The sequence below is a fragment of the Gopherus flavomarginatus genome, chromosome 11 (genome assembly GCF_025201925.1).
Source record: "Gopherus flavomarginatus isolate rGopFla2 chromosome 11, rGopFla2.mat.asm, whole genome shotgun sequence".
In the NCBI taxonomy this organism is placed as follows: Eukaryota; Metazoa; Chordata; order Testudines; family Testudinidae; genus Gopherus; species Gopherus flavomarginatus.
Window position 1 is genome coordinate 27,840,712 of NC_066627.1, and position 23,719 is coordinate 27,864,430.

Consider the following 23,719-nt stretch of genomic DNA (forward strand, 5'->3'; position numbering starts at 1 on the left):
GAAGAGGAGACAGAGTTGATACAGGGGGAGGAGTCAAATTCTCCCATATGGGAGGGCATGGCACAGTATGTTAAAGTAGGCGTCTGTCCCCTCTGGAGGTCTGGGTTTGAATCCTGCTCAGATGCTGAGCCTTTTAGTCCCAGGTTTCATGGTCCCAGCCAGGAGTATGGTGGGCAGCACTGAAAAGCAGATGTGTAGGGCCTGACCCGGCAAGGGGCTGAGCACACACGCCAATGGGAGTTAAGATTGCTTGTCGCCCTTTGCCCCTGTGGCTAGTACCAGTACTTCAGCATTCCCCATTCTGAGCATAGGAGGTGCCACAACCACTACGCTGCCATGCGCAGCCATTCGGGAGCGATGATGGCTGCAGGATGGTAGAAGGGTAGATGCTGGGCAGGAGGCAGTGGCCGGATGTTGGTTCCCCTGTCTGACGCCTAGGCAGTGCTTTGAAGCACAGCACAAAGGCACCACGCCTGTCCTTGCGGATCTTGCTGGCCTGTAGAGGAGGTGCTGCTCTCTCTGTACGTTTGCTTCTGTCTTTTTTCTTTTCCTGAGGGTGTCTAGGTTACAAGGAGGAGGAGTTCAGCTGGTCAAACTATCTGAGGATAATGAAGGCTCAGGCAGCTCCCAGGCACCTCTTTGTGACCCCAAACAATGTGAGTGGCACATCCTCTTCTTCTTCCTTCCAAGTGAACGCCTCTACGTTCACATGCATTTCCCCACAGATGGGATCTCCCCACCAGTTTTGCTTTGGCCTCTTCCTCCCAACATCCCCCCCCAATCTCCTCCCAATCCCAATAGTAATGCTGTTCATGAAATGGGGGTCGACCCACAGAGAGTAGGATCGACCTGTTCATGCACCGTGCACACAAAGAACACTGTAAGTTAGTGACTGTGTCACCAGTGTTGGGGGTTGTTCAGATAAGGGAGGTTTGTTCGGACCTATCTCTAATACAGCCTGTGTCTACACTTAAGGTGCCATATGGAGTACAGGCATTACGTGTGTAGCTACACGCCGCAATGAAAGGCTCCAGCAGTGGGGAAAGGCTCTGGCAGCATGGAGGCAGCAGTGTAGATATGGGAGGCACTGCCTGGGTGTGTAGAGAACTGTATAGGATTTGTACCAGGGGGTTCAGGCATGTAGCGTGCTTACTCCACTCCACTCCACTCACCTAATCTGTCCCTCACTGCCTACACTGCTACTTATACCCGTGCTAGCAGGACGTGCAGTGCCCATACTCTATCTGCTGCCATAAATGTAGATGTTGCCACAGACAGAGATGGTCAAAAGTATTTGTTTAAAAATATTTCCAGGAAAACTTTTTTTTAAATGTTCTGGATTTTTTTTTCCAAACCAAAAAAAGGTCAGTTTTTCACCTTTCTCTCTCTTTCTTCCATGTTCTCTCCTTTTTTTCAGAGGCAAAATGGAATGGAAAAGGGAGAGAAAGAGGTGTGGGGGGGTGAGACCTGGAATATTTTTACAAAGAACCCTGAACAAAATATACTTTGACATTTTTCAAAATGTTTGGAAAAAAACCTTATCAGCCCTTAAACAATAAATAATAACAATCCATCCTTGTCTCACTGATAAATTCAATACCAGCAAATGATGTGTGATTATCGCAACAGTTTCTCACTCAGCTCTGTCAATGTAGTATTTATGACACAGGGTTTTATGTAAATGTTATATTTGAGAAGACCAGACCAGGGGGGTGTGATGAGAGAGGAGTGCAGGAATTGTGGACCAGATGGGAGGGGAGTGCAGGTAAGGGAGATTTAGGATGAGAATACTACCACTGTCTTTCCTCATGTCAACCCCTAGTAATAAAGATTGGTGCTAGAGATTGGAAAGCAACAGTGGAAACAAGTGGCTTCTTATAGATCCTAATTCTAAGGGAAGCCGTTCTTATCTGGGACCGCAACATATAGCAGGGGCCTGGCAGTCTTGATGCATCTGTATCTTCCCAGATCTGTGAGCAACTTGCCCTGCGACCTAAGTCATGTCATGTAAATGTCCTGTGCCTCAGTTTCTTTGCCTCTGCCTGCTTCCCAGGGGCACTGTGAGGCTAAATTCACTAATGTTAAAAGCACTCCGAGCCCCTCAGATGGAAGGCACAGGGTTACTGCTCAAGCATTCCATATGGTGCCAGCCAGCAGCTGCTCAGGGCATGGTGGGGAGATAGCCATAAGAGCTAACTGACTGGTGCCCAGATGCACCTACCCTGTTTCTCTCCTTTCCCCAGAATGCCGTTCCCACGGGATTCCAGGTGGGCACAAAACTAGAAGCCGTGGACCGCATGAACCCTTCCTTGATATGCGTTGCCACGGTGACGGACGTGGTGGACAATCGTTTTCTGGTGCACTTTGACAACTGGGATGATACTTACGACTACTGGTAAGAACACGGGCATGACCTTCCAGCACTACCTCACCGTGCTGCCTCCTGCAGTGACTGATACTGGATGCTTCCCAGGATGTGGATAATGCACTTGTCTTGGCCAATTGTCTGGTACTGTCCTGAGGAAGTGAATTTCTTCCTGCAAGCATGAGGAAATATCAACCCTTAGAGGGACCAAGCAGGCCTAAGTGTTCTCTTTCCTCACTGCAGTCCCTTTTAGTCCGTGATTCTATGTCTCTTATTAAAATAACTCTAAAGATAGGCCTGAACCAAACTCTGGTTCTGAGCCCATCTGAACTTTGAGAAAGTTCACGCCTTGAGCCAAAATTTGCAGCTGAGCTCCGGCCCATTGTGGATTAATTCTGCACAGTTTAAACTCTGCTACAAATGCAAAATCTGTAAGTCCAACCTCATAATCAGCAATCTCTGACCCTCTCACCACACACCTGGAGAGCGGCAGCATCACAGAAACTTGGTGGAATGATGAATATCTATGGGACACAGTAATACCAGGGTTTAAAATGTATAGAAATGTGCAAAATATATAGGAATGACAGAGTAGGTTGTGCTGGTGGGGGAGTGGCACTATATGTGAAAGAAAGCACAGTGTTAAATATAGTAAAAATCTTAAAATGATTCAAACGGTCCCATAGAATCTCTATAGATAGAAATTCATAATGAGTATAGCAATGGGAATCACTGATCATCTGACTAGTATGGTGACTGTGACTGAAATGCTCAGGGAGATTAGAGAGGCTACCAAAGCAGAAAACCCAATAATAATGGGGGATTTGAACTATCCCATATTGATTGGATACACGTCCCCTCAGGATGGGATGCAGAGATAAAATCTCTAGACACCATAAATAACTGCTTCTTGGAGCAACTAGTTCTGGAACTCACAAGGGGAGAGGCAATTCTTGATTTAGTCGTAAGTGGTGCACACAATCTGGTCCAAGAGGTGAATGTAGCTGATCCACTCAGTAATAGTGACTGTAATGCAATTAAATTTAACATCCTTGATAGGGGCAAAATACCAAAGAAACCAACCACAGTAGCAGTGAGGAGTCCGGTGGCACTTTAAAGACTTAACAGATTTATTTGGGCATAAGATTTCATGGATTAAAAAACCCACTTCTTCAGATGCATGGCATGACAATGACAGATGCAGGCATAAATATACTGACACATGAAGAGAAGGGAGTTACTTTCCAAGTGGAGAACCAGTGTGAACAAGGTCAGTTCAGTCAGGATGGGTGTGGTCTACTCCCAATAACTGAGGCGGAAGTGTCAGTATTCAGAGAGGGAAAATTGCTTTTGTAGTGAGCCAGCCACTCCCAGTCCCTATACAACTCAGTAGCATTTAACTTGAAAAAGGGGAACTACGCAAAAAGGAGGAAGCTAGTTAAATGAAAATTAAAAGAAATAACCATGAGTGAAATGCCTGCAAGCAGCGTGAAATTATTTAAAAGCACCATACTAGAGGCTCAAACTAAATATATACCCAAATTAAAAAACAAACAAACAGTAAGAGGACCATAAAAGTGCCCCATGGCTAAACAACACAGTAGAAGATACAGTTAGAAACAAAAAGACATTCTTTAAAAATTGGAAGTCAAGTCCTATTTAAGAAAATAGAAAGGAGCATAAACTCTGGCAAGTCAAGTGTACAAATATAATTAGGAAGGCCAAAAAATAATTTGAAGGGCAACTAACAAAAGATAAAAAAAATTGCTGTTAGTTTTTGTAAGTACATCAGAAGCAGGAACTCTGCCAAACAACGAGTGGGGCCACTGGACAATCGAAGTGCTAAAGGAGCACTCAAGGAAGACAAGGCCATTGCGGGGCAGCTAAATGAATTCTTTGCATCTGTCTTCACTGCAGAGGATGTGAGGGAGAGTCCCATACCTGAGCCATTCTTTTAGGTAACATATCTGAGGCATTGTCCCAGATTGAGGTGTCAGTAGAGGAAGTTTTGGAACAAATTGATTAAATAGAACACTAATAAGTCACCAGGACCAGATGGTATTCATCCAAGAGTTCTGACGGAACTCAAGTACGAAATTGCAGAATTACTAACTGTGGTATGTAACCTATCATTTAAATCAGCCTCTGTAACAGATGACTGGAGGATAGCTAATGTAATGCTGATTTTTTAAAAAAAAAGGCGATCCTGGCAATGTTAGGATAATAAGCCTAACTTCAGTACCAGGCAAATTGGTTGAATCTATAGGAAAGAACAAACACACATAGATGAACACAGTGGGCTGGGGAAGAGTCAACACAGCTTTTGTAAAGGGAAATCGTGCCTCACCAATCTATTAGAATTCTTTGAGGGAGTCAACAAACAGGTGAGCAAGGGTGATTCGGTGGATATAATATACTTGGACTTTCAGAAAGCCTTTGATAAGGTCCCACACCAAATGCTCTTAAGCAAAGTAAGCTGTCATGGGATAAGAGGGAAGGTCCTTTCGTGGGTTAATAACTGGTTAAAAGATAGGAAACAAAGGGTAGGAATAAATGGTCAGTTTTCACAGTGGAGAGAGGTCAATAGCAGGTTCCCCCAAAGATCAGTACTGAGACTAGTGCTGTTCAACATAGTCATAAATTACACCTCTACCCCGATAGAACATGACCCGATATAACACGAATTCGGATATAACGCAGTAAAGCAGTAGGGAGCCCCGGGCCCTTTAAATCCCCACCCGAGCCCCACTGCTAGAGCTCTGGTGTGATTTAAAGGGCCTGGGGCTCCCCACAGCAGCTGGAGCACCAGGCCCTTTAAATCCCCATCGGGGCTCTGGCAGCCAGGCTCAGGCGGTGATTTAAAGGGCCAGAGGCTCCAGACACTGTGGGGAGCCCCGGGCCCTTTAAATCCCCACCCGAGTCCCACTGCTGTAGCCCCAGCGGTGATTTAAAGGGTCCGGGGCTCCCCACAGCGGCTGGAGCACCAGGCCCTTTAAATCACTGCTAGGGAAGCAGGTCCAGTCCGGCACGTACGCTCTACCAGATCAAACCCGATATAACGCGGTATCACCTATAAAGCGGTGAGATTTTTTGGCTCCTGAGAAGCGCGTTACATTGGGGTAGAGGTGTATCTGAAAAAAGAGGTAAACAGGTGGCAAAATGTGTGGACAATACAACATTACCCAAATTAGTTGAAGTCTAAAGCTGACTGAAAAGAATTAGAGAGGGATCTCACAAAATTGGGTGGCTGGGCAACAAAAAAGGCAGATGAAATTCAATGTTAATAAGTGCAAAACGGTGCACACTGGAAAACGTGATCCCAACTATAAACATAAAATGATGGGGTCTAAAACAGCTGTTACAACTCAGGAAAGCTAACAATGTTAGGAACCATTGGGAAAGGGATGGATAATAAGACAGAAAATATGATGCCATTATATAAATCCATGGTACGCCCACACCTTGAATACTGCATGCAGTTCTGGTCACTTCATCTCAAAAAAGATATATGGGAATTGGAAAAGGAACAGAGAAGGCCAACAAAAAAATGATTAGGGGGGTGGAACAGCTTCCATGTGAGGAAAGATTAATAAGACTGGGACTTTTCTGTTTAAAAAGCGATTAGTAAGGGGCGGGATGTGATAGAAGTCTATAAAATCATAAATGGTGTGGAGAAAGTAAATGAGGAAGTTTTAGTTATTCCTTCTCATAACACACGAACTAGGGGTCATCAAATGAAATTAATAGGCAGCAGGTTTAAAACAAACATAAGGAAATATTTCTTCACACAATGCATAGTCAATCTGTGGAACTCATTGCCAGGGGATGTTGTGAAGGCCAAAAAGTATAGGAGGGTTCAAAAAATAACTAGATAAGTTAATGGAGGATGGGTCCATCAAGAGCTATTAACCAGGATGGTCACGGACATGACCCCATGCTCTGAGTGTCCCTAAACCTCTGACTGCCAGAAGCTGGGCCTGGATGAGAGGGGACGCATCACTCGATAATTGCCATGTTCTGTTCACTCCCTCTGAAGCATCTGTCACCGATCACTGTCAAAAGACAGAATACTGGGCCGTATGGACTATTGGTCTGATCCAGTAAGGCTATTCTTATGTTCTTATGATTACACTAACTTCTTTGTTTCAAAGCACTGAGAGGGAATGTTCAGCCATTACACCCACTTCTCATCTCTTATCCAGAAGATGTCCAGGGCATGGCCCCTTTAGCAAGAGTGTAGTCTGTTCGTGCCCTGGCTGTGGGAGAAGGAAAGGTTGCTGTCCTTCATTTTAAAAAACTCAGTTTTTCAATGGTTTGGGTTATGTTTCTCTGCAGAGCTTCAGGCCAACAGTGCCCAATTTTTGTCCAGCTGAGGTCTATTCTAGGGGGCTAGGAGCTGCCCCTACAGAACAGACAATGAAACAGATTTCCCGCCACCCTTGTCTGTAATACGGAGGTGGGAACCTGTGGAGGCTGTAGGTCTGAGTGTGCTGTGCTCCACCGGGATCTGAGTGAATGATCCAAGACTGGCCTCAAGCTCCACACACCGCTTAGCCCCGTGGATCATCTCCATCTGAAACTTCACGAACTGGCCCTGTCTTCCTCTCCAGAAGTAAAGGGGCAGGGAATAATTCACTCCTTTGCCTCTCCCAGTAGTGGGTCCTTAGGAGTAGCGAGATCTGACTTGCACACAGGCCCATTGTAAAATTCTGGGCTTCGTTTATTTCCCCCTCGGAAATTTAGAGCCCCACATGTTGTAGCACTGACCCTGCCAGGACTTGCTGTCCATAGGGGCCACTCCTCTCTGAAGAGGAGGGCAGCCACATGCTGTATTGTAGAATGCTTAGGTTGGCACGTGGCTATTAGGCCGTGCTCCGGCCACCAATGTGCTGTGCTCTCCCAGCTGGTGCCATCCCTATGGCAGGACACCTGCTCTGAGGTCCTGTGCAGTGCCATGGAGAAATCATGTACATGCCCTGGGTGTGACTGTACCTGTATCCCCTATGAACGTGTATGTGTGTGCTGCAGGTGTGACCCCAGCAGTCCCTACATCCACCCAGTCGGCTGGTGTCAAGCGCATGGGAAACCCCTCACACCTCCTCAAGGTGAGTACACAGCCAGAGGCTGTATCCCTGTCTGGCTTCCATGAGCTGAACCCTAGAGAACTCCCACTGTGGTGTATTGAACACACTTGGGACCACGCGCTAGTGCTCTGACTTAGCTGAAGGCAAGGGGAGTTTTGCTTGAGTAATAAGGAACTCCGGATTTTTACCCATGGTAGGTTTTTTTTCTTTTTCTTTTTTTTTTTAAATAAGGACAGGCCTCGAGGTTGCCACCAGCAATCTCTCATGTGCTATTTCTCACTTTTCCCAACACAGAACACACCTAGCTCCTTGCTAAGGATTCTGGGTAGTGTAGTCCAACAGGCATTTCCTGTACTGAAGTACTATAATGAGAACTACCACTAGAGGGCAATCAAAATATCATGTTTTACCCTCATGCCACGGCCAGCTGGGACCAATGTGAGGGGGAAATGCTGAAAAAACCCTGATCTGGATTTAGCCATGTTCATCCATGTGCAGCATGTTGGTTCTGACAGGCTAGTTAGTGAGTTAAGGGAGAGCCCAAGCTGTCGGACATGGGCACAGGTATCACTCACTAATATGTCCCCTCCCAGGAGTGGACTTGGGGCACAGAAGGAATTGACACACATCCAGGAGTTTCCAGAGTTCCCTCCGGTCCCAGTGCAGACCTGATGCTGCATTGGTCCAGTGGGAGAGCAGGGAATTGTGGGAAACTCCCGGAGGAGAAGCTACTCAATAAGCCTATTGTTTTCATGTCCAGACTATCCCGACCCTGACAGTTTCAACTGGGAAAAATACCTGATGGAAACTGGAGCATCTGCAGTGCCAGCTTGGGCCTTTAAAGTGGTGAGTGCTAGTGCCTGGCTCTGCTGGTGCAGTCATGGACTGGTGAGCACTGGGCCTCTGGAGACTCCACTGTTCTGATGTGGGTCTTTAAAGTGGCGTCTGACATAGCCACTCCCTCATATAGAGTCTCAGCAGGGCTGGCGTGGACCATTAAAGCAGGGGTGCTGGGCCCGTGCCCTCTGCAGACACTGGATTTGAATTCACGCTCCAGATCTCGTATTTGGAAACTGTGCCTGTGCCTTGCGGGGTTTGCCTGGTGGGCTGAGCCACAGAAACCATTGCCACATATTGCTTGGGGGATCACTGCTGGGCAGTGCCACCCCCTGCGTTGGGGAAGGAAACAACAGCTGTGTATAATCTCTCTCTCTCCTGGGCTTTGGGGCATGATACTAGGAAAGCAGATTGTCAGCCTGGTTTGTTAGGACCAGGGGTGACGGGAGATAACCACAATGCACTGAAAGCTGCCTTCAGACAGACAATAGCGCATCCAACCAGCCCAAAAGGCCCCTCACCCTGAGCAAAGTGTTTTCATCATGCATCAGCACAGCACTGGTCTGGGCCTCTCATTGGCTTAATCCTGCTCCCAGGGCCGGCTCTACCATTTTTGCCGCCCCAAGTAAAAAAAAAAAAAAAGCTGCCCAGACTATGCCACCCCTTAGCATGTGCTGCCCCAGGTACATGCTTTCTCCACTGGTGCCTGTAGCTGGCCCTGCCTGCTCCCACCACGCCTGTTCAACTCATTGAACTCCCGAGACCCACTCTGGGCTCCCAGGCCCTCAGTCATTACCTCTTGGTGAGTGACCCATGTTGCTCTCCCTTCTGATGGTTTTTTTTTCAGGCTGCATGGTTCCCCACCTGCAGTGTGATATCCCCAGCAAGCCAGGCTGCCTAACCAGACCAGTGTTTGGGCTTTGCTTTCACTCCAAAGGCTATGAACAATGTAACTGCCAACAGTCACAAGTTACCTCTCAGCTTTTTCTAAGCAAGCCCATTTATTCTTACTGTGGGAGCATTATAGATAAAACAATAGAAGTTCCTATATGTATGTTAAAAGCTTACCAGAGATCACCCATCAGTCTTATGGAGACTCAAGAGGCCAAAGTCCATCCAACCCTTGCTAGGAAGGATTGGGGCCCGCTTGGACAGAGGGTCCTGTTCATTCACTGGATCAGAAAGAAGGCCCCGAGTCTTGGATAAATAACCTGCATTTATCCAAGTCCTTTCTCTGTTGGTCTCTGGACATTCTACTTTGACCCAGTATACGTGATCCTCTCCAGGTCGTGGCAGCTCGCTGAAGGTGTAACAACCTGAGTGAATTGGCCCAATCACCCCCCTCTATTGTTAGTTCCTGGAGGACTGTGGTCCCCCTCCTCCATGGAATTACAGACTATCACTGTCCCACAATTACACTGTGACACCCTGCTGTGGTTCTCAAAACTGTGTGCCACTGTGTCATCCTGTAAGCCAGTGGGACTCACCCCTGTGGCACCTCCTGCTGGTTGCTTCTGGGAATTAGCTCATCCAGCCTTCGGAGCACCCTCTGCAGGCCGGTGACCCCTGCCGCAGGGCCCCTGTGTCCCTCCTGGACCCGGTGCCCCATTATCTGGGGTGCTTCCCCCCTGGAAGTACGCCCCTCAGTCTTGGGGTCTTTCCTTCTTGGGGAACCCTCACCCCCTATCCCCACCTCACCTCAGTCTTTGGCTACTGCCCAGTCTCCATCTGGGCCCCGTTCACTGAGGCAGACTGCAGTATAAGCCACTCATCACAGGCAAGGTTGGGTTTGAACCTGCTGCTTCTGCCTACCCCTTTTGGGCTGCCCCCTGCAACCCCAGTACCTATTCGGCCCTCCTCCAGGCCATAGCCTAGGGGTTTCCAGGCCAGAGCTCCCTGGGCCTCCCCCCCTCGCTTCAGGTCAGGTACGCTCCCAGCAGCCATGTCCCTCCCTCTCAAGAAACCAGAGAGTCTTTCGGCTCCTGGCTTCCCTGGCCTTTATAGAGCCAGCTGGGTCTGTTTGGGGCATGGCCACAGCTGAGGCTGTTTCCCCAGTGAGCCCAGCTTTTCCCCCAACCCTCTCCAGGGCTGTTTTAAGCCCTTCCAGGCAGGAGCAAGTGACCACCCTGCTACACACCCTCTCAGCCTCAGTAACTGAGAGCTTTGCTGCTGCTAAGCTATGTGTCAGCTCCCTGACAAACCAGCTTGTCTGCCCTGCCAGCAAATAGTTGAGGACTCTGCAAGTCCAGACCTTTCCTAGCCGGTAACAATCGGTGAACTCCAATTCCCGAGTTCTTCAGAGACATCTTTCTGCAGTGCATAGCCCTTGCTCGCTGTAACACTCGCAAAACCTTGTCAAGTCCACTGCTTTCAAGAGACAATAGCATAGCATCTTATTATTGTAACTGGGGTTGACAGACCAATCGCAGCACTGTGTTGGCTTACAGTAAAAGTAAAACAAGTTTATTAACACAAGGACAGAGGTTTCCATGTTACCAAGTAGAAGTCATTGAGACAGAAACAAACAAACAAACAAACAAAAGTAAAAACACACCTCTAAGATTAAATCTTGGCTTAACCAAATAGAGCAGGGATGGGCAAACTATGACCCGGGGGGCCTCATCCAGCCCTCCAGATGTTTTAATCTGGCCCTCAAGCTCCCGCTGGGGAGCAGGGTCAGGGGCTTGCCCCACTCTGTGCAGCTCCTGGAAGCAGCAGCATGTCACCCCTCTGTCTCCTACATGGAGGGACAGCCAGGGGCCTTCGCACGCTGTGTCCCCCCCCCCCCATGAAGTGCCTGCAGACAAGGCAGCATGTAGAGCCACCTGGCTGCGCCTCCACATAGGAGCCGGAGAGGGGACATGCTGCTTCTGGGAACTGCTTGAGGTAAGCACCACCCAGAGCCTGCACTCCTGCCCCTTCTTGCATCCCAATCCCCTGCCCCAGCCCTGATCCCTCCCACCCTCCGAACCCCTCGGTCCCAGCCCAGAGCACCTTCCTGCGCCCCAAACCCCTCATCCCCAGCCCCATCCTAGAGCCCGCATCCACAGCTGGAGCCCTCACCCCACCATACACACACACCAACCCCCTGCTCCAGCCCAGACCGCCTCCCATACTCTGAACTCCTCATTTCTGGCCACACCCCAGAGCCTGTGCCACCAGCCGGAGTCCTCACCCCAACCCCCAATTTCATGAGCATTCATGGCCTGCCATACAATTTCCATACCCAGATGTGGCCGCTGGGCCAAAAATTTTTCCCATCCCTGAACTAGAGTCTTTTGTTCAAAGAAGTTTTTATCGCCACAGTCATTCTTCCAGCATGGCTGGTCTATTCTTTAGTCACACATGGAGCTCAAAGCACTTGGTGTCTTTGACTCCTCTGATGAAGGATAATTATGGGGTTTTTTCTGCTACTTTTTATAGTCCAGTAAACCTTTGTAATGTATTCTTTGAAAAGCAAACCCAGATACCTTTCTCTCTCCTGCTGGGGTGTAGACACCATGGTGTCTTCTCCCCCACTTGTTAGTTTGATACAGATTTTGACAACAGTGTTTTAGGTGTAGTAAGCATATCAGGCCTGATGAGAGTTGCTGCTGCAGAATAATGAACCACCAATGGCCCTCTGTCACAGATACACAATACAGTACAATTTCCCAGAGATATTACAGGAAATTGCCATTGTCCTCTCGAGTCACCTTGTTAAGTTCCGAGGCCTCTAAAGCCAGAAGGTCTGTGGCTGTGGGCTGGCTTACGCTGAAAAGCTACATCTCTCTGGGGTGTGAAAAATGACACTCCTGAGTGACGTAGTTAAGCCGTCCTAACCCCCATTGACCCAGCTACTGCCTCTCAGGGAGGTGGAATACCCACAGCAACGGAGACACCTTCTGTCTACACTGTGTAGTAAGCATAGTTGTAGCTGTGACACTGTAGTTTTTTTAAGTGTAGACATAGCCTTTGACGGCAAGTTTGTTGGAGAGAAGCTGGGGGCATTCAGAGCTCCATGCTGGATGTGGCAGACCCAGCCCACAAAGAGGGAGGGGTTGGGGAAGGTATACAGAGAGTGATAGTGAAGGCAATAGGAGCTTATGGGCTGCCCTCTGACTCTCTGCATTCTCTGCTCCAGCGGCCGCCCCACAGCTTTCTGGTGAACATGAAACTGGAGGCGGTGGACAGACGGACTCCCTCCCTCATCCGCGTGGCCAGCGTGGAAGACGTGGAGGATTACCGGATAAAGGTAGGTTTCCTGCTTTCTGCTTAACTGCCCCTGTAGCTTGCTCCTCCTGCCCACCCCCATCTTATAGTGACTGATGGAAAGATTTGAATGCAAAATACGTGTGTGTGCATGCGCCAGCCAACCTGCCCGCTTGCACACCCCTGTAGGGAATCTGAGGCTTTTCTCTTCCTAGGAGCAGACCCAAATTAAGGCACCACCACATGAGGACCTCTGTGACCCTGCTCCCATCCCTCCTTGGTGTGGCAGCAAGTTTAGGATGAATGGGGGCAGTTCACATCTCTTGGAGTGATTTGTTTCAGGCTGTCTGCAGACACTGGTGTGCATCTGTTACACTGGGTCACATTTTCATCATCCATGAGGCTAGAAATGAAAGCTGAGATTCTGATATTCTCATGTGACTCCAGGAGCTGGAGCCCAGAGCACAGACCTCCAATGCCTCTGTTTAATGCCAAGAAGCCCATGTGGGTTTAATGCTCATTAGAGAGGGACTATGATGGTTAAGCAGTGATCTGTCACCTCGTCTCCTCAGGTCCATTTTGATGGCTGGAGTCATGTCTACGATTTCTGGATCGATGTGGATCATCCGGATATCCACCCCGTGGGATGGTGCTTGAAAACTGGACACCCGCTGCAGCCTCCTCTCAGTAAGTACCGGTGCCGATGCCAGTGCTGTCACTGCAGGCCCATCTTGCCGGCGCTGTGCCCGAGGCCTCATGCTGGGAGCGTTTGCTCTGACATCACCTGGCCAGTAAGTGCTAGAACCTATAGTAACCCTGTGCTGTCACTGCCCCCAGGGCCAGTGAGCACACTGACACCAGGGGCAGTGCAGGAATACTCACTCCCCAGTGCAACGCCAACAGAGCGGTGCTAGTATCCGAAGAGACTCCAGCTGCACCCACTGTGCACCTCTCTCAGTGGCATCTGGCACCAGCACTCCACACGGCAAATCTCATAGCCCCACACTGCCCTGTTACGGCAGTGGGCATTTTGTCAATGAACCGAATCTGCAGTGGTGCCACTGAAGTCAATGGACTTACTCCAGCTTTATACCAGTGTCAGTGAGTGCAGAATTTGGACCATTCACTTCAATGGAAGCAGAATCCAGCCCTTGGTGTGTAGTGGTCCCTGTGCTGATCCCAGCAGGTGTTTGTTCTTACTGCCAGTAGCAGTAACAAACTGTGGTGGTTCTTCCATGGAATCACTTCCGCTTTCCTTTTCTGGGGCAGTCCCAGGTATGTGGCGATTCCCAGCATTAGGCTGTGGGATGGTTTGCAAAGTGACTCTGCTGAAATGGCACCTTCACAGTCAGCAAATCTGCTCCCCGCGTGCCTGCAACCTGTCAGCTGGCTCTGGGGCAGACACTGGGCACAGCTCCCTGAGCTCAGTGTGAGTTCCAGGAGAGGAGGGAGCAAAGAACTGGGCCCAAACAGGGGTTCAGTACTGTCAGCACTACACAGCTAGCTCCGCTGGGGGCTGTGAGGCCTGGGATCTTCTGCAGCACTGAGAGCTGTCTCAGCTGCAGGGCGGTGCCAGAAGCAGGGAAAGCCCTGGCTGGAGTTCCAGAGGAGCGCTCCAACTTGCAGAGCCAGCAGTCTTTAAAATCAGCGTGTTCACCTTGCACCTGTGGTGGGAAGTGCCGGCACCCAGCAGCTTCGTTGCTAGCCTGAGGTAGCAGGCGGGTCATTGTGGCTCCGAACCCATGACCACATCTCTCATTTGCTCTAGGGCCAAAGGAACCAGCTGCTTCTGCCCACGGGGGCTGCCCGACCTTGGGCTGCAAGAGCATCCCTCATACCAAAGGCTCCAAGTACAGCTTTCACCACAGGTGAGCTCCCCACAGGCAGCCCAGGGGTTAGTCCAGGCCTCCTGTTCTGCTGCTGCAGGTGGCTGCAGCCCTGCCGGGCCGGCAGTGGGGGCAGCAAATGGGGGCTCTCCTGTGCAGCTGCTGACCTTTGCCTTATGGAGACTCCCACAGCTCAGAAGCCCCCACCTGGCTATGGGTCCCCTGGGCTGACACACCCCAGCCCACAGATTAACCTGACCCCTCAGGCTCCTTCCACCTAGCTGGCAGCCCTCCCCTCCGTCCCTCTCAGTGCTCCCCCAGCCCAAGGCAACCCCTTCTCTCCTCCCCCCCGGGCCTGGAGAAGTGAGAGCAGGGAGACCCCATAGCTGCAGGGTGCAGGGGTAGCATGTGCTAAATTAACGCCCCCCGGGTGTGTAATCCCTGCTCTGGACCTGCCCCCTCTGCTGCTGGAAGCTCACGCACAGCGGAGAAGCCTGGTGGGGCTGGAAAAGCCCCATGGGCACCAGGAATCCCCCCAGTGGTGCTCTCACGGTCCTGCACCCTGCCAGGCAACCATACAGTATCTGTGGCATGGCTGATGAGGCAGGGCATTACTGGAGGAGCTTAGCCCTCTGTTTAGAAGCTGAAATCAGTGAGCGATATAAAGCACTGTAGGTTTAAAGAGATGTAGCAATAAGCTTCCCCGTGTCCTTCCAGATGCTTTTCTGGCCCATTCTTCTGGGACTTCTAAGAGGATCCCGTTGAATCAGGAATGGTAGGAGCTGGGCCCCTGCACTGCAGCATGAACCGGAGCAGTGGGAGATGTATGCTGCAAAGCCACAAGTCATGAGAAACTCAGATTTTCCAGCCCCTGAGGATTTCTCTAGCCCCAGCCCATTAGCCGTCCCCTGAGACCTCGCCCCTCCTCACTCCCCTGGCTTTGGGCCTAAGGAGTTGTCTGGGTAGTGGGAAGGAGTAGAGATAATATGACCCCTGGTGCCTGTGACCTGCTCAGTAAGTGCCACGCAGTGCCAGGCTATTCCTATGGGAAGCGTGATGCTACAGGGGACCTGTCAGTTAAGCAGCATGCCCATGTGACTGGAATCCTGTGGGATTTGTGCAGGGAACTTTGTCCTTCCTATCCATCAAGCACTCTGAGTGCCCAGGGCTGAGGCTGTTTGGTGGGGCAGAGATAGGGTAATGAGCAGCAGCAGGGCTCCTGCCCATCTTTCTCCAGGGCTGGTACCCATTTAAAGTGTCTCTTCCCAGTGTAACTCTCTGCGTCCCCTCTGTTCTCCAGGAAGTGCCCAACACCAGGCTGTGACGGCTCCGGACATGTGACGGGGAGATTCACGGCTCACTACTGCCTCTCAGGGTGCCCCTTGGCAGAGAAGAACCAGGGGAGGCTGAAGGCCGATCTCTCAGACACTGAGGCCTCGGCCCGCAAGAGGAACCTGATCGGCTTCTCTCAGCGAAAGAAATCCCGACATCACGGGAGGTAGGGAGAGAGCGGGAAAGAAGCCTGGCTCAGCGGAGCAGACAGCCTCGCACAGGGGAGCGTCTGTGTGACGCCCTGGGTTAGTGGAGCTTTGTCTTGCTCTGTGGCTAGCCAACAGAGAATGGCCACCTGCCTGAACCAAACTGTACCATAGAATCTCTATGGATAATAATTCCATGCTCGAATAATAAGAATATAGCAGTAGGGATATACTACCGAGCACCTGACAAGGATAGTAATAGTGACTGTGAAATGCTCAGGGAGTTTAGAGAGGCTATTAAAATAAAAAACTCAGTTGAAATCCCCCATTACTACTATCCCCATATTAACTGGGTGCTTGTCACCTCAGGATGGGATGCAGAGATAAAGTTTCTTGACACCTTAAATGACTGCTTCTTGGAGCAGCTTGTCCTGGAACCCACAAGAGGCGAGGCAATTCTTGATTTAGTCCTAAGTGGAGCACAGGATCAAGTCCAAGAGATGAATAGACCTGGACCGCTTGGTAATAGTGACCATAATATTATTAAATTTAACATCCTTGTGGCGGAAAAACACCCACAGTGACCCAAAACTGTAGCATTTAATTTCAGAAAGGGGAACTACACAAAAACGAGGAGGTTAGTTAAACAGAAATTAAAAGGTACAGCACCAAAAGTAAAATCCCTGCCAGCTGCATGGAAATTTTTTAAAGACACCATAATAGAGACTCAACTTAAATGTATACCCCAAATTAAAAAACATAGTAAGATAACCAAAAAAGAACCACCGTAGCGAAACAACAAAGTAAAAGAAGCAGTGAGAGGGAAAAAGGCATCCTTTAAAAAGTGAAAGTTAATAGAAAGGAGCATAAACTCTGGCAAATGAAATGTAAAAATATAATTAGGAAGGACAAAAAAGAATTTGAAGAACAGCTAGCCAAAGACTCAAAAAGTAATAGCAAAAAGTTTTTTCAGTACATCAGAAGCAGGAAGCCTGCTAAACAACCATTGGGGCCACTGGACGATCAAAATGCTAAAAAAGCACTCAAGGACGATAAAGCCATTGCAGAGAGACTAAATGAATTCTTTGCATCGGTCTTCACGGTTGAGAATGTGAGGGAGATTCCCAAACCTGAGCCATTCTTTTTAGGTGACAGATCTGAGGAACTGTCCCAGATTGAGGTGTCATTAGAGCAGGTTTTGGAACAAATGAATGAACTAACCAGTAATAAGTCACCGGGACCAGATGGTATTCACCCAAGAGTTCTGAAGGAACTCAGATGTGAAATTTCAGAACTATTAACTGTTGTTTGTAACCTATCATTTAAATCAGCTTCTGTATCAAATGTCTCGAGGATAGATAATGTGATGCCAGTTTTTAAAAAGGGCTCCAGAGGTGATCCTGGCAATTACAGGCCAGTAAGCTTGACTTCAGTACCAGGCAAACTGGTTGAAACTGCAATAAAAAACAAAATTGTCAGACACATAGATGAACATAATTTGTTGGGGACTAGTCAGCAAGTTTTGTTGTAAAAGGAAATCATGCCTCACCAATCTATTAGAATTCTTTGAAGTGGTCAACAAGCATGTGGACGACAAGGGGGATCCAGTGGATATAGTGTACTTAGATTTTCAGGAAGCCTTGACAAGGTCCCTCACCAAAGTTCTGAAGCAAAGTAAGCAGTCATGGGATAAGAGGGAAGGTGCTCTCATGGATTGGTAACTGGTTAAAAGATAGGAAATAAAGGGTAGGAATAAATGGTCAGTTTACAGAATGGAGAGAGGTAAATAGTAGTGTCCCTCAGCAATCTGCATTTGGCCCAGTCTTATTCAACATATTCATAAATGATCTAGGAAAAGGGGTAAACAGTGAGGTGGCAAAATTTGCAGATGATACAAAACTACTCAAGATAGTTAAATCCCAGGCATACTGCGAAGAGCTACAAAAGGATCTCTCAAAACTGGGTCACTGAGCAACAAAATGTCAGATGAAATTCAGAGTTGATAAATGCAATGTAATGCACATTGGAAAGCATAATCCCAACTATACATGTAAAATGAGTGGTAACAGCCACTTTAGACCCCATCAATAAAGAGATCTTGGGGTTATTGTGGATAGTTCTCTGAAAATATCCACTCAATGTGCAATGGCAGTCAAAAAAGTGAACATAATGTTGGGCATCATTAAAAAAGGGATAAATAATATGACAGAAAATATTATATTGGCACTATATAAATCCATGGTACCCCACATCTTGAAAATTCAATGCAGATGTGGTCACCCCATCTCAAAAAAGATGTATTGGAATTGGAAAAGATTCAGAAAAGAGCAACAAAAATGATTAGGGGTATGGAACGGCTGCTGTATGAGAAGAGATTAATAAGACTGGGACTTTTCAGCTTGGAAAAGAGATGACTAAGGGGGGATATGCTAGAGGTCTATAAAATCATGACTGGTGTGGAGAAAGTAAATAAGGAAGTGTTGTTTACTCCTTCTCATAACACACGAACTAGGGGTCACCCAATTAAATTAATAGGCAGCAGTTTCTTTTAAAACAAACAAAAGGAAATATTTCTTCACACAATGCATAGTTAACTTGTGGAACTCCTTGTCAGAGGATGTTGTGAAGGCCAAGACTATAACAGGGTTAAAAAAAACCTAGATGAATTCATGGAGGATAGGTCCATCAATGGCTATTAGCCAAGATGGACAGGGATGGTAGCATCTGTTTGCCAGAAGCTGAGAATGGGCAACAGGGAATGGATTACTTGATGATGACCTGTTCTGTTCATTCTCTCTGGGGCACCTGGCATTGGCCACTGTCGGAAGACAGGATACTGGGCTAGATGGACCTTTGTTCTGACCCAATGTGGCCATTCTTATGTTGCTCCTATGAGAGGCAGCACAGCCCACTGGACAAGGCACTGGGCTGAGAGAGGGGTTCTGTCCCTGGCTCTGCTGGTGACTTTGGGCACCTCTGTGTGCTTCAGTTTCTCCTCCTGCTCTTTATCTGTTTCACCTGCTTTGACTGGCAACTCTTTTGGGCAGGGACTTCCTCCCGCAGAGCGTTTGTACAGACTCTGTGGGGTCCTGACCTCAGGTGGGGCTTGAGGGAACGATTGTAATGCTGCTCCTGACTAATGGAGTTAATCCTTTTAGCTCAGGGAGTAGAAGTCTAAGTCTGTGATTTGGAATTAGGTTATGTCTACATTTGCATGCCTCCTTGGATAATAGTCCAGGTACCGCTAGCACACGTACCCGCACCAAGTGACCATATATGCTGTGCTGAGCACGAGTGTATTCTGTGCACAAGCATATACTGGCATCCACACTTTTTCAGTATGCGATGATAGCACTACTATTGCAGGGGTGCATCAGAGGAGACATTCTGGGAAACCACCTTGCTGGTACTGTATGCTGCCTTCACACATTTGGCATCAGCAGCTCCTGTTATCTCTCCCTTCTGCCTAACTGCATTGAAGAAATGAAGCAAGTCCATGAAGATATTGTTCTGCTCCTGCTGACAAAAGTTCATGTAGTCCAGTACTGGCTATTGGACAGAATAAGTCCAGAAAAATTGAAGTCAGCAGATAGATAGATGACTGAGAGGACGAAGGAAAATCCACTTGGTCCCATAGAACAGTTGAATGGCAGGATAGCAATGGTATGCCCACGAGTGGGCTGCTGTTTCTGGTCCCAAAGAACCAGCACAGTGTGGTGGGACCACATTGTTTTGGAAACCTGTGATGATGACCAGTGGCTGCAGAACTTCTGAATGAAGAAGCAGTTTCATGGAGTTGTATAAGCAGCTCGCACCCACCTTCCACTGCCAGATTTCTCATTTTCGGAAAATCATACCAGCACAGAAGCGGGTGGCTATTGCCCTTTTGTAAGCTGACGACACCTGCCAGCTACTGTTCAGTTGCAAAACAGTCTAGAGTTGGGAAGTCTACTGTCAGAGTGGCGATTTTACAAGTTTGCCAAGATAGCAATACTGTAATCTACACACAGACAGTTGCCATAACCAAAGTCCCCGAAATTATAGTGGGATTTCAGAGGAGGAGGTTTCTGAAATGTGCAAGAGCCATTAATGGAACACATCCCAGTCCTTTGACCACCAAAAAGGGTCAGTGAATACGTGAACCATAAAGGTTACTATTCACAGTTCTCCAAGGCTTAGTGGAAGCCCAACATTGGACTCATGGGAAAGGTTCACGACACAAGGATGCTCCAGAGATCAGAATTGTACCACAGCGAGGAGAAGGGACTCTATTCCCCTGAAACAATGTGGTTCTTCCCCCACATTCCTCATGTATCTGCTTCTAATGTGGTTCAGGAAGCTGTAACTCAACGTTGCCAATCCAAGAAAAAGGGAATTCAGCTATAGACTGAGTAGCTGTAGAATGATGGTGGAGTGCACCCTTGGACAGCTGAAAGCTCGTTGGCGATGCCTGCAAACCTGCTTGGATGCCAGTGAAGCCAACACAGTTTGCATTATCGTGGAGTGCTGTGCCTAGCATAACATGTGAGGCCAAAGGTGAATACTTCCAGAACAAGTGGGCACAGGACAGATCTGGCTTACAACGCCTAAACAGGCTGCAGGCCCCCACCTGTGCGCACACTGCTCCTAGTTCCTGGCAGGCAAGGGAAATTCGTGATGCTGTTTACTCGTACATTATGGATCAACAGGGAGCCGGAAGGTGACTTGGGACTGGACTGAAGGGCACTTTTGTGATGCTGTGGCGCTCCTGGCAAAGCTCAGTAAAGCAATGCCACATTACTGGTATTGTGATATACCTTGGTGGATTGGGATCCCCTGCAGCTGAGTGACTAACTGAAAGCAGAAAATTGGGTGAGGGCCCTCAAGGTTAGCACCTCTGGCTGTGGTTTTGTGCTGTAGAGTGTAATCATTGAGCAACGTTTTGTTCTATGTCCTGGTGTTTTATGGGGAGTAATTAAGCATTGTTAAAGTAATTTGAAAACAGTTCTGCACGGGTTTTGGGAGGGGCTTTACACATTCCTTCTTCACAGTGCTTATCCAGTGCTATGCACAAATACACGCATGGCTGCCAGTGGTGACGATTTGTTGGAGGGTGGTAAAAGCTCTGTTTAGTGTCATGTATCTTCACTGTTCATTTCGTTTTGTATTGTCCATTCAATCATTAACTAAAACACCTTTTATGGCTGTTAACTTCTCTTTTGGTTTTCATTCTGGTGCTTTGGACAGCTGCAGTTATTTCACAGCTTAGCTCATTGCCCTTGAACCCTGTTGTGTTGTTCTGTCAGTGCCAATAAAGCAGGTCCTCCAGGGTCCTTCTCTCCTTGCATCTGCTGCTCCTGTTTTCCTGCCAGAACGGGTTCCCTATGGAATCCTGGGACATCGAAGACAAGGCCAGTGTCCCATTTAATTTATTCTTTCGAAGGAGCCTCCAGAATTCCCCCACATCCTGAAACTCTGCTGCCGAAGGCCACAATATTGATACATGTCAGGATCCCAGGAACGTGACTCTCACAGCCCCCTTCCATCAGACAGCATTTGCAGCCCACGAGGGAGGAGCCGAGGACAGAAATGGTAAGATACCTGCAGTACTGTTTATCAAATTGACAGTGCAACAAGGGGCCGATTGGGGTGGGGTTCAGTTCCTTTCAGGGGTTACGTTCCTAGTTGCCTATTTCTTCTTTAATGGCTGGCCATCATCTGGAGAACTTAGCAGCATTCAAGACTCTGGAATGGAAAAGAGAGAAATGGCTTTCCAGTCCAGTGGAGGAGACCCGGCCATCTGTGAACGAGAGATGCTTCTGTTAATGGTCACTCCTCTACATATTGCTGAATGTAGGGGTCTGGTGAGCTACAAAGGTGGACCAAGAAAATTCATCCTGCCATTAAATCTGAAGAACCACCTTGAATTTCTGCTACTCCAGAATTTTTTTGAATTATGCTAAAGGTCTGGGAGGCAATTGACTGACTGTATTCTCAGCTAGCAGATTGATCTTTCATGGAAGAGGAATAGAGAACCATAGAAAACATCCCTCCAACCCCTAATCTTCTCACCTTGCCGGCAAGTCCGGCCCCTGTGTCCAGCAAACACCATTGAAAGGTGCAGAGAAACAGTCCCAAGTGTATATTCTTCCCTAAACTTTTGGATTAACACTGCACGCCAATCGCCTCTCCACTGCTAAGGGACAGGGCGCTGAGTTTGTGGAACCACCAGAGCAGATGCTTCACCCACCCATGCTGCTTCTGGCTACTTCAGAGAGACTTTGCATGGGGAGAGACCAGCAGCAGAGACTGGGAACAGTAATAAATATTTGCAGTCGATACAGGGATAATGGTTCCTTTTCCCTTCCTGGACCTAGGCGGGCCACCACCCAAGCCATCAACCACCGCACTCCTTTCTGCATGGCACCCATTTGCAAGGAGAAGGAAAGAGGGAGGGAAGGGGTGTTTTGGGGGTCTTAAAGCAACCATAAATGTCATAAAACTGTTCTGTTCCCTCCCTCCCTTCCCCCTCAGTCCACGTGGCCCAGGGACGATCACTGTTCAGAATGCTCGCTGAGAAATGCACAGACACGGGGCACAGTGACTGCTTGTTAATAATCCTATTATAGCTCCCCCGACATGCTTTACACTGGTTTGTGGAATTTCTGTAAAATCATTGATTTGCAGCTGTGCCTCGTTCGGGGACCATATTGGGGTGCAGTGGGGCAGATGGTGGGGGGGGGGAATCTGCCTTCAGACTTGTGTTTCTGGAGCAAGAGGGGATATTTCCAAGGAGTGTGGGGATTTATTGTAACTTACCAGCCTCAGATTCTGGTTCCTGCCATGGCTCGGGGTCCCCCACAGGCTGCTCAGGTGTCAAGGTGCAGAACCACACACTCCTGTTCCTCTAGGTCTCCGGGACTTCCCCCACGGTCCCTGCTGCCTTGTTGCCTTGCCCCTCATCAGCGTCCTGTTGTCTGATGAGACTAGCAGGGCTGAGGAGGGGTCATGATTCACTGCAGAACCACTACTCACAGACCCAGACAGCACCTGGTCCAGCTCATCGTAGCAGAGTCATGTGCTGGGGCCTTTCCCAGAGCAATTGCTGGAGTCCTTCACCCTTCAGTACAGGAGCCTGAGGGGCTTCATGTGCTCCTGGCACTGGGATGGACTCTGGTGAATGCTTCCTCCATGAAACCTCCCGGTAGAGGTGTGTGTTCTTGCCGATCCGGATGAAGTTGTGGAGGGCGGTGTCCTCTGACCACACGTTGATCAGCGCCCACGTGTGCTCTTCAGACCGTACAGCATCTCTTGGAGCATAAGCCATGATGGCTGGTGCTGCTTAATACAGTTATTGTGAGACCGGATCTTAAGAGCTCAGCGCAGTTTGCTACTACCGCTGGCAACGGGGAGGTTAAGGAACTTTAGATTTGGGTAAGGGTGAAGCAGCAAAGGTATCAATGCATGGTGGGAATGGGGCTGGTGGACGTGGTACACACCCTTTGTCCATGTCCACAATGGGCTGTAGAACAGGTCTGGGGCCATGCCACAGCACTGTCATGTACGTACCCAGACTCCCCATGTGTGTTAGATTTCCCGTACTACACTGTGCTTCAGGAACCTTCTTCAGATGTGGACAATAGGAGGGTTATGGCACAACAAGGCACATATAACCGTTATAATCACAAGCGCAGACGTAGCCTTGGAAGTCCTTGGTTCAATCCCTGCTAAAGGATTGTTACCTGTGTCGTTCATTTGATGGTACAATCCTCGCTGAGCCGACAAGCGGTGCAGTTAATGAACATGCTGGTTCCTACAGCACCTCTGAAATGGTAAAGCAGACAGCTTGCAAATAAATCCTCTCTCGTCTCTCTAGAGGGCGACCTCCAAAGTATCGGAAGATCCAGCAGGAAGACTTCCAAAGTAAGCACCTTTTCCCCACGCTGCTGTCTTTTCATG

At 48.6% G+C, this 23,719-nt stretch overlaps 1 protein-coding gene across 2 annotated transcripts in view; it reads left to right on the plus strand.

The window, feature by feature from the left end:
* Positions 1-23,719, plus strand: part of L3MBTL1 (L3MBTL histone methyl-lysine binding protein 1) — a 57,054-nt gene that overhangs the window by 25,330 nt on the left and 8,005 nt on the right. Inside the window, exons 11-19 of one of the 2 annotated variants that reach the window (XM_050917301.1) lie at positions 556-656; positions 2,244-2,395; positions 7,394-7,470; positions 8,210-8,295; positions 12,410-12,520; positions 13,050-13,164; positions 14,246-14,345; positions 15,604-15,801; positions 23,637-23,683. In XM_050917301.1, coding sequence (XP_050773258.1) covers positions 556-656; positions 2,244-2,395; positions 7,394-7,470; positions 8,210-8,295; positions 12,410-12,520; positions 13,050-13,164; positions 14,246-14,345; positions 15,604-15,801; positions 23,637-23,683 — 987 coding nt within the window. The remainder of the gene's footprint in view (positions 1-555; positions 657-2,243; positions 2,396-7,393; positions 7,471-8,209; positions 8,296-12,409; positions 12,521-13,049; positions 13,165-14,245; positions 14,346-15,603; positions 15,802-23,636; positions 23,684-23,719) is intronic. The other variant, XM_050917303.1, reaches the window with a different exon arrangement.